Below are 14,092 nucleotides of genomic sequence, written 5' to 3' on the forward strand. Positions count from 1 at the left end.
AATATCATTTCATTGTTCCTTTCATAATTATTTATACATCGTATACAGCGTGATTCGCTACCCTTAGGCGAAATTCTTCATGTGCTTTTATATATCAAATACAACAAAAAAGTTCAGCAGCACAATCTGCACATTTGCAAAAAAGCAGATATCCAACTCAGCAGATATCAAATTTTATGTTTTTTTCAACTATATATTTTTGGGGAAAAACATTGAAAAGGAATGTAAAAGGAGGTGAATTTTTTTATGTGCATTTTAGGAGTAAATGATGGGTTTTACAACTTCTGTATTGTTCTTTTTTGGCCTCTTTGGTGTAGGTATGTTGTTTATGCTTTGATGCTGACACTTTTTTCCCCATTTAGAATAAAATTTCTAAATTTTTGTTACCGCTCGAAAGCTTATTAAATGAAAAAGTTGTCACCAAATTGGCCAAGCTCTACCATGATTAGATTGCAAATTTAGTTTTTTTACAAATTTTAAATTTAGCAGTTTTTGAAAGATGAGTGTTTTTTTTACCAAAACTGAAAAAGTTCTAGAAGGCTGCCTTCTTAGAGGAAATTTAACGCTTTTTTCAATTTTTTTTATTTTCCCAAAAATGGACAATTCAAAAGCGAGTAAATTTATGGCGAAAGCCATTGATAGCTTACAAAACGCAAATTGTTGAATACCTGCAAAAAGGTTGAGAATCGAACAATGGTTCATATGAACTTTTTTCTTGCATTTGAAGTATACAATAGAAGCACCTGACGAACTTTGTCCTACGGGGATCACCATGTATAAGTAAATATTGGTATCCGTAAGATAGAATTATAGTTTATTTATTTAGATGTTTCCTGATTGTATATTTTAAAACGATTTATAAGAAATATTTGATTGTTGAAGTATTATTTAGGAATTTGAAATTTCCTTATAGGGTCCGCGAGGTAATGAACCGTTTCCATTCGGCTTTTCGCCATCTTACTGAGGCATATGCTTGCTTGCTTACTTGAGTTTTGCTTATCCGTTTGATAGTTTTATGACAGATCACTGAAGATGACGAGAAGTAGAAAGGCATTTGACATTCTGACATACCGAAACAATAGGCAGGTCAAAATGATCGGAAACGCCCAAGCTTCTACTATTTATCAGTTCAACTGAGCTGTTTGTTATATATTATATAATATGTTTAAACAATTGTCATATTTAGCAATAAAATTGCAATGAAATTATCCATTAGAATGATTTTTAAGTAATGTGATCTCGCTGAATTGTCACGTATCACCATAATCGTTTTGGCTTCTCCCAATCTTGTAAAGGATTGATCTGTTTTGAACTGTTCCATGCAGTTTTTACTGAAGATGGCGTGAAGTCGAAACGATTATGGGTGAAACGTAAAAACGTCGATCGACCGACACTACCAAGAAAAAAAGATAATTGTAGTTACCTTCGTGTGTTTTCATGTGTGCTCGGAGGTTACAGGCGAGGGCGAATTTTTTATGACAGAGATCACACCCGTGCGGTTTATCACCTGGAAAATAAAAACGAAATAATTTAGAACAGGTCGAGTTATCATGTAAATTAATAAATTTAAAAAAATTAAGAGGCAAGCATAGAACAATATATTTATCATGCGTATCGTACAATCTTCGGGTATCCAAAGCGGAGATGGGATCTAATGTTTGCCCGAAAGGCCGGAAAAAATTGTCTCTGTGGGATATGCCATCAGATAGCCCATTGTCCTTAGCCGTTATCCGTTTCATCCACGTGACGGTTTTCATTTCCCTTCCGGAATATCTCCCGGGATTCCAGAGGGTAGCACGGCCGGATTATATCATATCTCCACAAGCAATTGCTCGGAATCCCTGGAATCTCCGGGGCTAACGGCGAAATCTTGATTATGAATCCCATTTCTTCCCGATTTGGAACCGGCGAACAATTACGCATATGCACCTCGGCTCTTAGGGACTTTTTTCGCGTCCGATTCCATCGAATGTAAAATGGAGCGGACGCAAATGGAACAAGTTGAGAAGGTCTTTTTAGTGTTACTGACTGGATCGTATTAACGCGATTACACCATCTACGGACTTAGCTCAACTTTACTTCAGTACTTCAACTGATTTATAAAAAAGAAAATATTACAAAATAAAGTTTGAAATCTGACATACAAATTATATAGTTCCAGACTTAAATAACCTTACTTTTTAGGTAATTCACCTCGAAAATCTAACAACGCTTGCGCAAGGCGTACCCAATAGAAGAGAACTGCGTGCGCGCTTGCGACTCGATCATTTAGCGCAGCTGTACAAAATGAAGAATTACTTTTAAAATGGAAACTATTCATATTGAGGAGACAAAGACATTATAAACTCTGAGAAATATATGAATTTGAGATGTTTGACGATCACACGATTGACTCGTAAATAACCATACCGCCTGTACATAAAGCGATATAAAGTGTTGGTGCCGGAGTGCCACATGCCCGTATTTTATTATTTGTATTTATTAGAATAAACTGATCAAATGGCCTAGGTGCCCGGTTCATATGAAGGATTTCCCTTGTTCAGTCATATAGATAGATTAGTATAAGTATAAGTTGAAGACAATCTCCTTGCTCTATAAATGTCGACCACAAATTTTTTTAATGACATTTACTAATAAATTTAGAGGGAAAGAAAGATACATAGATAAATAGGTAGATAGATAGATTGATTTATAGATAGATTGACAGAGAGGGGGGAGAAAGAGATAGAGAGGGGGGAGTGAATGAATGCATGCATTAGTGACAAAAACAAAGAGTGAATGAATGAATGACTAGGTGAGTGAAAGAGAAAGGGAGAGATTCAGCGAGACTGAGATAGAGGTAGATATATAGATAGATGGATAGAGAACCAGAGAGAGAGAGAGAGAGAGAGAGATAGAGAGAACGAGTGAATGAATGAATGACGGGGGTGAGAGCATGAATTACTGAACAAAACGGAAAAGCAGACGGTAAACGAGATAGAGTAATAGAATATAGGTAGATAGATAAATAAATATAGAGATAGATAGATAGGTAGAAAGAGAGAGAGTGTGAGAGAGAGAAAGAATGAGAGTGGGAGGGAGGGAGCGAGTGAATGAATGCATGCATTAGTGACAGAAACAAAGAGTGAATGAATGACTGGGTGAGTGTATGAATTAGTGAGTGAAAGAGAAAGGGAGAGATTTAGCGAGACTGAGATTGAGGTAGATATATAGATAGATGGATAGAGAACCAAAGAGAGATTGAGAGAGAGAGAGGGAGAGAGAGAGAGAGAGAGAGAGAGAGAGAGAGAGAGAGAGAGAGAACGAGTGAGATTCAGCGAGACTGAGATAGAGGTAGATATATGGACAGATTCAGCGAGACTGAGATAGAGGTAGATATATGGACAGATGGATAGAGAACAGAGAGAGAGAGAGAGAGAGAGAGAGAGAGAGAGAGAGAGAGAGAGAGAGAGAGAGAACGAGTGAATGAATGAATGACGGGGTGAGTGAAAGAGAAAGGGAGAGATTCAGCGAGACTGAGATAGAGGTAGATATATGGACAGATGGATAGAGAACCAGAGAGAGAGAGAGGGGGGAGAGAGAGAGTAAGAGAGAGAGAATTAATGAATTAGTGAGAGAAAAAAAGGAGGAATGTTTGAGTAACAGGGTGAGTGAATGAGTCAGGTTGACAGAAAGAGGAGAGAAAGAAAGGGAGAGTGTGTCAGGGTGAATTAAATGAGAGAGAGATGGAGAGAGAATGAGAGACAAGAGAGAGGGCGAGCAATTGAGAGAGTTCACTTCCTCGTTCTGTCATCAAGGTAGAAAGTTCATTTCCAAAATTGGTACAAATCACCCCAGAAAATTTGAATTATGCTATTGTGACAAACTTTATGACTCTTTATGTCAGTTCAGTAAAATTAATTATAGATTGTCCATGTTACTGCGTACACTATGCATGTGATCGACTAGCAACATGCTGTTTGAAAAAAAAATTATATACATATTAATCGTTCCAGTTGAAAACTAACATATGCAGTAAGTGGGATTAAGATTAATTATTGGATCAACCGACATCATTCAAGATAAACTGGGATGTCAGATATTATTTATCGGTAAAACGAGGCCATAATTATAGAGCTGTTATGTTCAACCCAGTTTCTTCCATTTAAAATATCCGAGATATCTCGAAATGTCAAGATGTTGGACAGAATATTGAGGCCGTTAATCACTCACAAAATGGGACATAACACAGCCACATAAAAACTAAAATCATCTTTTGATCGTACAATATTTCACAGGGGGGATACTATTTGGGAAATTTAAAAGCCGCTCGACCTTGCCCGATTTTGTTAGTGTTAATTATAAAAAGGAACAATGGCTGGCGCTTGCCACTTAAATGAGTCCTTCCTAAGAGAACATCGCCAGAGGGGAAAATCGATGACATTTAAATGTGGGCTAATTAAAATACTAAACAATGGAGCCAGAGTCAAAAGTCTCGGCCGTACTGTTGAAAAGGATCATCTGCGTAAGGTAGAAGTGGTGAAAGGTCAGGACCGGAATGAGGCAGAACGCATATATTCACTGATTGATACTGAAGACCAGTTCTACTTAACAATCCATCCTTGTTTGCACAATCGTTCTGGCTCTTTCTCACAAAAGCGAGACATATACTTATTTTAAAAAACATGAAAATTATTACGTTTAGATGTAGCATATTAGTAGCGGTAGCCGTAAAATATTGTAAATTGCGTGTACACTGTAAACGTCGTGGTTTATTTAAACTGCACCTTGTAAGAGATATTTTAGAGCTTTTGTACCTTTTATATATTTTATAGTGTGCTTTTCTTTGCCTCAGAGCTATTTATTATACGGTCTTGTTAAATATCCCGAACATTCTACCGCGGAGGAGTGTCGGTTGCATCGTGGTCTCCTTGTGCCTGCGCGTCTCAATTTCAGCGGTCAGAAAATGGTAAGAGGTAAGAAATACGTCCTAACGTTCAAGGCGTGCATCCATGACGAGAGATCGTAAGAAATGATTAATCGTTACACTGCATGTTTAAAATAGATGCAAAGGAAAAATTGAGAAAACACCGAGATCTGCGATTTGATGAACTAGTTAGGTCATTTTCGATTTTTTTTGATCTGTCAGACGCGTATCATCATTTCACCGTTTTCAGAGGGAACGCGTTTGCACAATCTAAGCGGATCTATTTTTCGACCCTCTCACCTGGGCTGTATGTTTCTTTGGTAGTACTTAAAATCTGACTTAATTAAAGAAGTAATTCACAACTACAGAGGGATGTTAGTTTTTCTCTTTGATGATGTCCAGTGAACAGAGCGTGAAAGCGTGTAGTTATTAGAAGCGGCACATCCCCCTTCCATTTGATAGGGAGATAATGCGATCCGGCGAGGCTAATCTATCAGGGCGGTCATCACTCATGGAGTGCCAGTACTCGGCCCTGTCCTCATTCATCACATGGCCTCATCCCCATTCATGCTCTCTCAACAACCCGTCATTACACTGCCGAACCGCTCGCTCTTACCCCGAGACAAATCTCGTTTAATTGCTCGACTCCGGTGAAACCGAGGCGGATCTCTTTTTCGAAAAACCCGACTGCGTAACGGTAGATCACGTTATTAACAAGTCCGAAACTGGGCTCGTCCACTCCCAACTCGAAAAACTCGTTCTGCCCGCTCCGGTAGACGAAACAGGAAATATTTCAATAATTTTATTTTGATCCCCAATGTTTCTGTCGACTCGGCTCCCGATAAAACGTTTATTTGTCTGAACAGTACTTTCACTGCATTCAGTCAAAAATGTTTGTACTTTTTTATTTATTTTCCCGCGTTAATCAATCCCCAGAAAGCTCTTTACTTTCTTTCATTTCACCTTGACTATGCAATTAAATGAAGTTCCCACACAAGTTGCTCCCAAGATGCGTTTCATTTATATATATGCAAGAAAAAAAAAACACAACCAGCATGCGTGTTTTAAAAAATTCAATGCGCCAAGAGAATGTAATCTTGTGTGAAACCTCAGATCCTATATCGTCAAAAAGTAGTATTTTGTACAAAAAGAGTCTGGACATTATTAAATAATTGTTTCGAATTATCATACTTGAGTCTACTTTACTCAAAATATGTCAATTAATGCTGTTTACTTGCTGAAAATTGAAAATGTCTCTATTGTGCGAAGAAAAAACAAACAATTACAATTAAGATACCTACGTTAGATAATCAAGCCAGAATTGTTAATTTTATATACCTCTCACCATAGAATGGTAATAAACCCAACATAATAAACTCATTAAGCTATACTCTAGATTTAGTGTCTAATCGCAAAGTCAATTTTAAGAAGTTAATTAGTTTGATTAAATTGCAATTATATTATTGAGATATCCATTGAATCGTATTATCTTCCGGCAATATATCAATTCTTCAACCATATACGAAGAAGTATATAGAGATTAACGAGTTAATCCCGCTACTCGTCCGACTACGCATGAAACTCACAGCGCTCACATCGGGAGAAAGATAATCCAATCCCCTCAAAATACCATACCCTGGAAAATAATAAGATATGTCCCTGAAATCATTACCGGCCGAAATGATCTCACCGGAAAACCCGAATAAAGCTGTCATGGGAACGCGGGGTTTGTCCAACGAATCTAACTTATATATACGGATGGCTCCAAATCTGAGGAAGGGGTGGGAGCTGCGTTTATAGATACCAGACAAGCTGTTACACAGCAAAACATACTATCAAACATTGCATCTATCTTTTTGGAACGTAACGATCGCAATCCTAGAAATACTGAAACAAATTATTCCATAATAAGATCAGACAGTCTAAGTGTTCTATCTGCCTTGGAAACCAAAATATTCCAAAAGGCCCCGCACTATCTTAAATATCAAGACACTGCTTATGCACCTCAAAAATGGAGGGAAGAATGTATGTTTGAAGTGGGACAAAGGACACAGTGGCAACAAATATAAAACAGGGTTGATAAACTAGTAAAGATCGATGAACCCACTCGAGTTTGGGATCATTACGCTTGCATAACTACTGCGAATATTGTGAGTTACTTGTCGTCTTAAGGCGGCTCCAGACATGCGGGCATTCGCCGATTGCCGCAGAATATTTGCCAAGTCTGTAGATGCTCGTCTTGGCATCCGCGAAAAAGCGTGCCTACGTATACACACATGCGGGTTTTGTATAACCTAGTGTTGCGGAAACAGGGAATACGTATTTTCCCAATGCCATGGGTGTCCTCAACTTACTACAAATCATGATGAAAAACAAGGAAACTGTCATTGCTGCAACTGCGGTTACTATTTTGCGCAGTGGCTACAAACTACATAATTGTAGTATAAATAGTAAACATATATTATATTTTTGATGTTTTTAATTATTGCTTTATTTATAAAAAAATTATGATGTGTAAGATAAGCTTTACAAATTATTGGTTCTGTTTCGTAAATAACGACGAACTCCAAAACTGTTGCATTGGGTCAATCCATTCCTAATAAGAAAAACAATTGTTATTCTGTAAATTAAAACATCTATACTAGTCAGCAACCGTTTATTAATGAAAAATAAATAGTATTAAATAGAAGCCTACGCTTACTGTTGATTTTGATAACAGTTGACAGTTAGTTAAAGGTATGTACAGTTATGTTGATTCCCGAATGTCTGGATGGTTTGAGTGCGATACTTCACGAATATTCGTGCCCTTTGAAGCTGCAAGAAAACCGACAAAAAGCCGAGCAAGCTGAGCACCGGATGTTGTTATTTGGCGAATAGCCGAGCGTCCATCCCCGCTAGTCGGGATTCGGCAAATACCGCATGTCTGTAGCCGCCTTTACAATAGAAGAACAACTCTATCAAAGCATGAGTAGATCTGAGGGAAGGCACTGTACGTCAGTCTAACCCAATACCAGACTACAGACGTGGTTTAAAAACAAAATCCTATCAAGGAAACACCTAACATTATTAGGTCATAATTGCCATTATGCCTCGGCGACAGTCTCACCATTGCAGTCGCAGACCATGAGCTATAAGCCTGCCCCAAAACCGTGATAGGTAAGGGAAAATTATTTGCAGTGGTTGTAAAAAATGGCATAGACCTAACAACCAGAGCAATAAATTTTAGGGAAAGTACAACAGTAATCATACAAATTATATGTAAACTAATAAGCGACTATAACATCACAATATGATACTATTTACTATAAATTTTTACATATATTTATTTATTTGTAATTTATTTATTTAAAATGTTATTTATTATGTGGTGTTTAGTGGAGATCATGAGATGAGGTCTGGTGTGATGTAGGTTTTTTTTTTTTTGAAACATTTTCTTTATCATGCGAACGTTTCGATCTTTATTGACATCATCTTCAAGGTCTGGAATTTATAACCATTGATTAAATTAAACAAATACATGTAGGATGTGAAAAAATGAATTTACACAATGCAAAAATTTATAGACTCAATCAAAGTGTTTGTTTTCTGTGCACACAAAAAATACAAATACACAGAAAATAAACACTTTGAGTTAGTAGTACATATACTTTGTTTGAGTCTCAAATTTCTATCATTGTATAAATTCATTTTTTTCACAACGTACATGTATTTGTTGAATTTAAACAACGTTTATAAAACCCAGGCCCTGAAGATGATCTCAATAAAGATCGAAACGTTGGCGCAACAAAGAAAATGTTTTTCTAAACCTACATCACACCAGACCGCATCTCACGATCTCCAAATAGTTATTTATTACATGTATTTATTACTATATTACTATATACTAATTAATTTATTCGTATAGTTATTTGTTTATATTAAATGCATACAAATACTATAATTATTAGATGTAAAAGACCGTTCATAACCTGATTCAATACACAGACTCTAAGGCCAAATAAAAAAAAAAATCTTCCCAGATCACTACTGTATATTTGTAATGTTTAGCTTGAGGCAGGTGTCAATTGTCCGACGATTCTTAAATTTTGTAAGTATTGCTTTTAATCGAGATTAATTAATTAAATTCATTGAGGGGGGAAGACCACTTCTCACAACCTGAATGGAGTGTTAAGTGACTTAAAATTGTTGTCCATGATAACAAATGAGAAAACCAAAGGCCGAATTAAATTCATTACCAAAATATAGAGAGTTTAAACGGATCGGAATGATTGATGTGGATATTTTTCACGAATCAATAACTATTGACACGTAGGTAATTTTTTTCAGGTGATAAATACATACTCAAAGGCCTAAAAACAGGACTATTGTATTTGTTTATGTTCCATGATTACTAGGTATAAAGATTAATAACGTAAACACTACTTTAATAACTTGTTGTTTACCTTTACGGAGTGTTTCTAATTCTTTTACACTCTTTAGATTAAAAATAAGGAAAATTAGGTAATTCCATCCATTTCAGAGCCAACTTGTCAAGTGAGTTAGTTAGATTTTAAATTTTTGTTTATTGAAACATTAAATGTGAATGAAAAATTATTTTTTCCTTAAAAGCATGGCTTAAGCAACGTCCGTTACAGAGCCAATGTCCTGGGTATGCCGTGCTCTACCATCCCGATGGTCTACAGCGGTTTAGGGCCACGGGAAGTCGAAGAGAAGACCGCCGTTGTACGACGTGAAGTCGATCGGTTTAATGTTTTACCGCACTGCGGAATCGTCATAAAGGCTTCATTGAAAGGTAGTCGAGTCCAAACGGTCCGTAATGTAAGGATGAACGCTAAAACAGGTTTCAGAAGGAAGAACTCTACTTCTTGGAAAGTGGATATACATCGAGAAGAAAAGCGACTATTCCCAAATTTGCATCTCTGTTTGATACTTAAACAATGAGAACAGAGAGGTGCCCGATTGGTTTTTGGCAATTAAACGACAAGGAACGTTATCCTTCTTGTGCCATTCGTGCCTTTTCAAAGAGTGTCAGTTATTGTATGGGATCCATGCCCGAACCGAACTGGTTATCATATAGAATGGATCTTTTACTATACTAAGGTACATTGAGGACGTTCTTCCGGAAAATTCCAGTAGTTACATTTATTGGAGAACATTTTGTGTTAATGCATGATACGACCTCATGTATCTCGAGTTGTCTCCCATTACATGTAGGATGCAGGATTACCACGATGAATTGGCCAGCACGTTCTTCTGTCATGAATCCCATAAAACACTTATCAGACATTAAAAAGAGACGGGTTAGACATAGTAGATTAGATGACGGGTTAGATATACTCGATGCTAGAAGACTAAAGGCTTTCTGCTAGGCCAGAGGAGGTAATACGCGTTATACAGAGCAAAACCAGGTAAATTGTAATCGGGTAACCTAAATGACTAAATGATTTTCCGCGGTTTTGGTGAATTTTCTTTCAAACCATCATAATTTTTATTAAAACACATGAATTTCTGATCTCGTTTAATTTGGTTTTCTTAAAAATAAGTTTGTTGTAAAAATACATATAGTTTGAAATAAAGAACCAAATACGAATATCTTTTTTTTTTATCTTTGAGTGCATATTGCTTTATTGAGTTTCAGTAAATGTTCTGATTATTCAATATTTCTTCAAATCTTCACGTATAACTTTTAAATAATTAATTGATTAAAACAAAATTTAAAATAAATTGTAGAATTTATCGGCTTATTTACTTTATGAAGTGATTAAAGAACGCTTTTTTGTTACTTCGGGAATAAAAGAGGCATATATAGAGAAATTACGGATCAGGTTGATCAAATACGACGAGTACGAACAGGTACCAAATGTTGTAATGCACAATGTTTTTCCATATACATCATATACAACTGGCGTTATGTTGGGTTTTGGCTAATATTTAAATTTTTTAATGTTTTCTACCGTTGGATTTTATTAAGTATGGAACAGGTGGAAATGTAAATAACAACCCGAATTTGACATAAGGCCGAAATGTCCCTTGTGTCGGTCATGCCGGGGGCGTATCGGGTCGTAAAATGCCAAGTGAGTGTGTCTGCGTATGCTAAGATCTTCTCCATGCCAGGACAGAGGAAATCACTTCATTATCCAGAAGCCGTTTTCTCTCTTTGAAAAACAGAAAAAAACCCGACTAGGCCCACTTATCCCTGTGTCAGACAATACAGTAGCGTTGTCTTATCCCACTGGTACGTACTTCACTATCTCACCAAGGACAATTTACATTCCCGGCGTCCCTCTGTATATCCGAATAAGGGGATCCTCAATTATTCTCTTTTCAGCCTGGTTCCCCTTCCTACTGTCATTTCTCATTGCAAGCGTTTAATTTAAATGCGATCTTTTAGCGGCTCGCGGTACTCCATCGAGGATGGCGTTTTCTGGCAGATGGTTTCATTTTTGAATATTTTCGGGTTTTAAAAATATGATCGAGGTAATCGCAAAACTGGACACAAAAGTTCAATGAATAGAAATCATGCACAGAAACCTCACTTAACTTAAATATTGATTATGGTGCAATTGCACTTAATAATCACTAAAGGATTTCAGATTGACTAATGATTTAACATTTTTTAGAATTACAGTTGCAATATCTCAAGATTCACGTCGCCACTAGAAACTTCTTGTCCCATCATCCAGCATCCCTCCTTCTTTTTTCCAAAAATTTCCTCGAAACGTTTCAAGACCAGTCTAAAATAAAGGTTTGTTTCTCATCTTCACTGAAGCAGTGCCATGCACTTTCCTTTCGTCAAAGTTCAAATAGTTGTGAACATTCTTTAACAATAACCTCCCTCAGCACCTTCAAGTATTTGTATTCACTCAAAGTGTTTGTTTTCTGTGCACACAAAAAATACAAATATACAGAAAATAAACACTGAGTGAGTATAAATGTTTGAGTCTAAAGTTTCTAGCATTGTATAAATTAAGTATAAAGTATAAATAACACCTACATGTATTGGTAAAATTTATACAATGTTATAAATCCCAGACCCTGAAGATGATCTCAATAAAGATCGAAACGTTGTCACGATAAAGAAAATGTTTTTCTAAAATCTCCGTCACGCCAGACCCATCTCACGATCTCCAAATAATCACTAACTAACGGCCACTAAACACCACACAATTCTGTGAGGTTTTACATTTTCCTGCACAGGGTTGAATAGTGATATTAAAATTTGAAATTCTTCAAAAATTTTAAAAACTGATGTTTTGACGGTTTACACAGGTATAATCTTTACAATTTTCCTTCGTGCCAATGACGTCTAAAAAGGAAACATATTCCTCTTTCCAATAGGAAGAGTAGTTTTTTTTAAAGTAATGGATAGTCTTTGGGCTATAAAGGATTTTTTTGAAAAAAATCGATATGTGCTGAAAAATTACAAAAATCGAAATAACAGCCAACCGATCGAAGACTGGACCATAGTTTATACGGTGTTTTTTCTTCCAATTGAGGCGTAGAAGTTGGTAAAGTTAATGCCATGAGTTGAGAAACACCCTGTATATGTACCAAAACAGTTGTTTTATGACCGTATCTATATTACCGAAAAGCATAATCTTGATCTCTTGATGTTGTAAATGATAAAAATTAATGTTGCAATCTATTCGTGAGAATATATTTATAGACAACGGGTTTCCCACGATTGATGTTTTTGTTTTCCCTATATTCATTTCGAAATCCCTAATCGCGTTGTTATTAGCGTTTATTTTAACCTCGCTCACATAAATTTTCGAATTTTTTTCGTTTCTAAAAGGATAATTACAAAATATATTATAAATGAAACATCAGTTGTGGGTCGTTAAATTACGACGTGGTTACCCTTAATTATTTATGAATTTATTAGTCAGCGCATGGAATGTTTTGATTTAGCGTCCTGCTACCGATATCAAGGGAATTTATCCATTATAATCCAGCCTCTCATTAGAGTTGTATTACTTGATGGGCCGATGAACGGCCCTAGTTTTTCCCTTATAAATCCCAGACGTGGGAAGAGAGATAAATAGTACCGTCGGGTAATCCGTAACGAGTGCATTCGGCCTCCTCGCGTTAAAAGCGATCGCGTATAAATCGAAAGTATTGTAAAGGCGGTAATATAGTAAGGGAGAGAAACAGGGCGCCCGCTTGTACATAATTCCAGTAGCCTCATAAATAAGATTAGCGGTTGGAGAGGGGCATAGCATAAAACATAAGGTAGCCTCCTCCGAACGTCTTTTTAGGGTGTGGCCCCCGTGCGAGAGAGAGACCGGACCATGTGAGGTGAATGCGTAATGCGACCCGGGATTAACTCTTAATTGCTTCTTGAGCCCTTCATTAACATAGAACACAAAGAGGCCTGGGATCTACCGATAAACACTATCACTTCTCACAGGCCACCTTTTCCTTTTTACCATCATAGAGAGTAATGGACTTCGCTTTTAGAACCGTCCCTCGGATCAACAACGGATATTATTTATCCACCACATTACCTCCGCTAACATATTGGTACATTTTTACCTCTGCTAATTTATAAATACATTTTTTTAAATACCAAATTGCGTGCACAATGCACAAGGGTGCATAGACGATACGATTCAAAGGATTGATTTTTAAAAAATCGGCTTTGCAAATGCAAACTTATTCCTGTTTCAAATATTCATTAATTTTTTGATTCTTAACAAACAAATGGATCTTGTGAAAAGGTCACGTTGATTTGACGACCACGACGAATTAAATCACGTCCTGCCAAGTGGCCTCAAGATTCAGGGAGTACACTAATGGGTCAAAGATGGAAAAGTAAGTGTAGGAATAAAAGGGCCCAACTATACCCTTGCAAAGGCCTTTGGATTAGCTTCAACAATTTTCCAGGCTGATGTCCATGCAATTCAACTTCGTGCATAGGAGTTAATAAAGAAGAATATGAAAGGAGCACAGATTTACTTTCAGACAGCGAGGCACTTTTTTTTTTGGAGGCTTTCAACTCCAATCTTGCTGAGAGGGCCTAAATTGCCTAATGACTGGGAAATCAGAACAAGATTACCTTAAAGAGGTCTTTGGACATGAAGGTATAGAAGGGAATGAACAGGCTGAGCAACTAGCTAAATAAGGGGCAACCTTCTCACCAATGGTACCAGAACTAACACTAGGTGTACCGAAACGTGTGCTTAA

The 14,092-nt window shown here is 36.7% G+C and overlaps 1 protein-coding gene across 1 annotated transcript in view; it reads right to left on the bottom strand.

Annotated features, from left to right (window-relative positions):
- Positions 1-14,092, bottom strand: part of LOC106667106 (zinc finger protein 287) — a 144,436-nt gene that overhangs the window by 8,306 nt on the left and 122,038 nt on the right. The window contains exon 7 of the mRNA XM_014394810.2: positions 1,424-1,507. Coding sequence (XP_014250296.1) covers positions 1,424-1,507 — 84 coding nt within the window. The remainder of the gene's footprint in view (positions 1-1,423; positions 1,508-14,092) is intronic.

Source organism: Cimex lectularius, unplaced genomic scaffold (assembly GCF_000648675.2).
Source record: "Cimex lectularius strain Harlan isolate CLEC.00 unplaced genomic scaffold, Clec_2.1 scaffold379, whole genome shotgun sequence".
Classification (NCBI taxonomy): Eukaryota; Metazoa; Arthropoda; class Insecta; order Hemiptera; family Cimicidae; genus Cimex; species Cimex lectularius.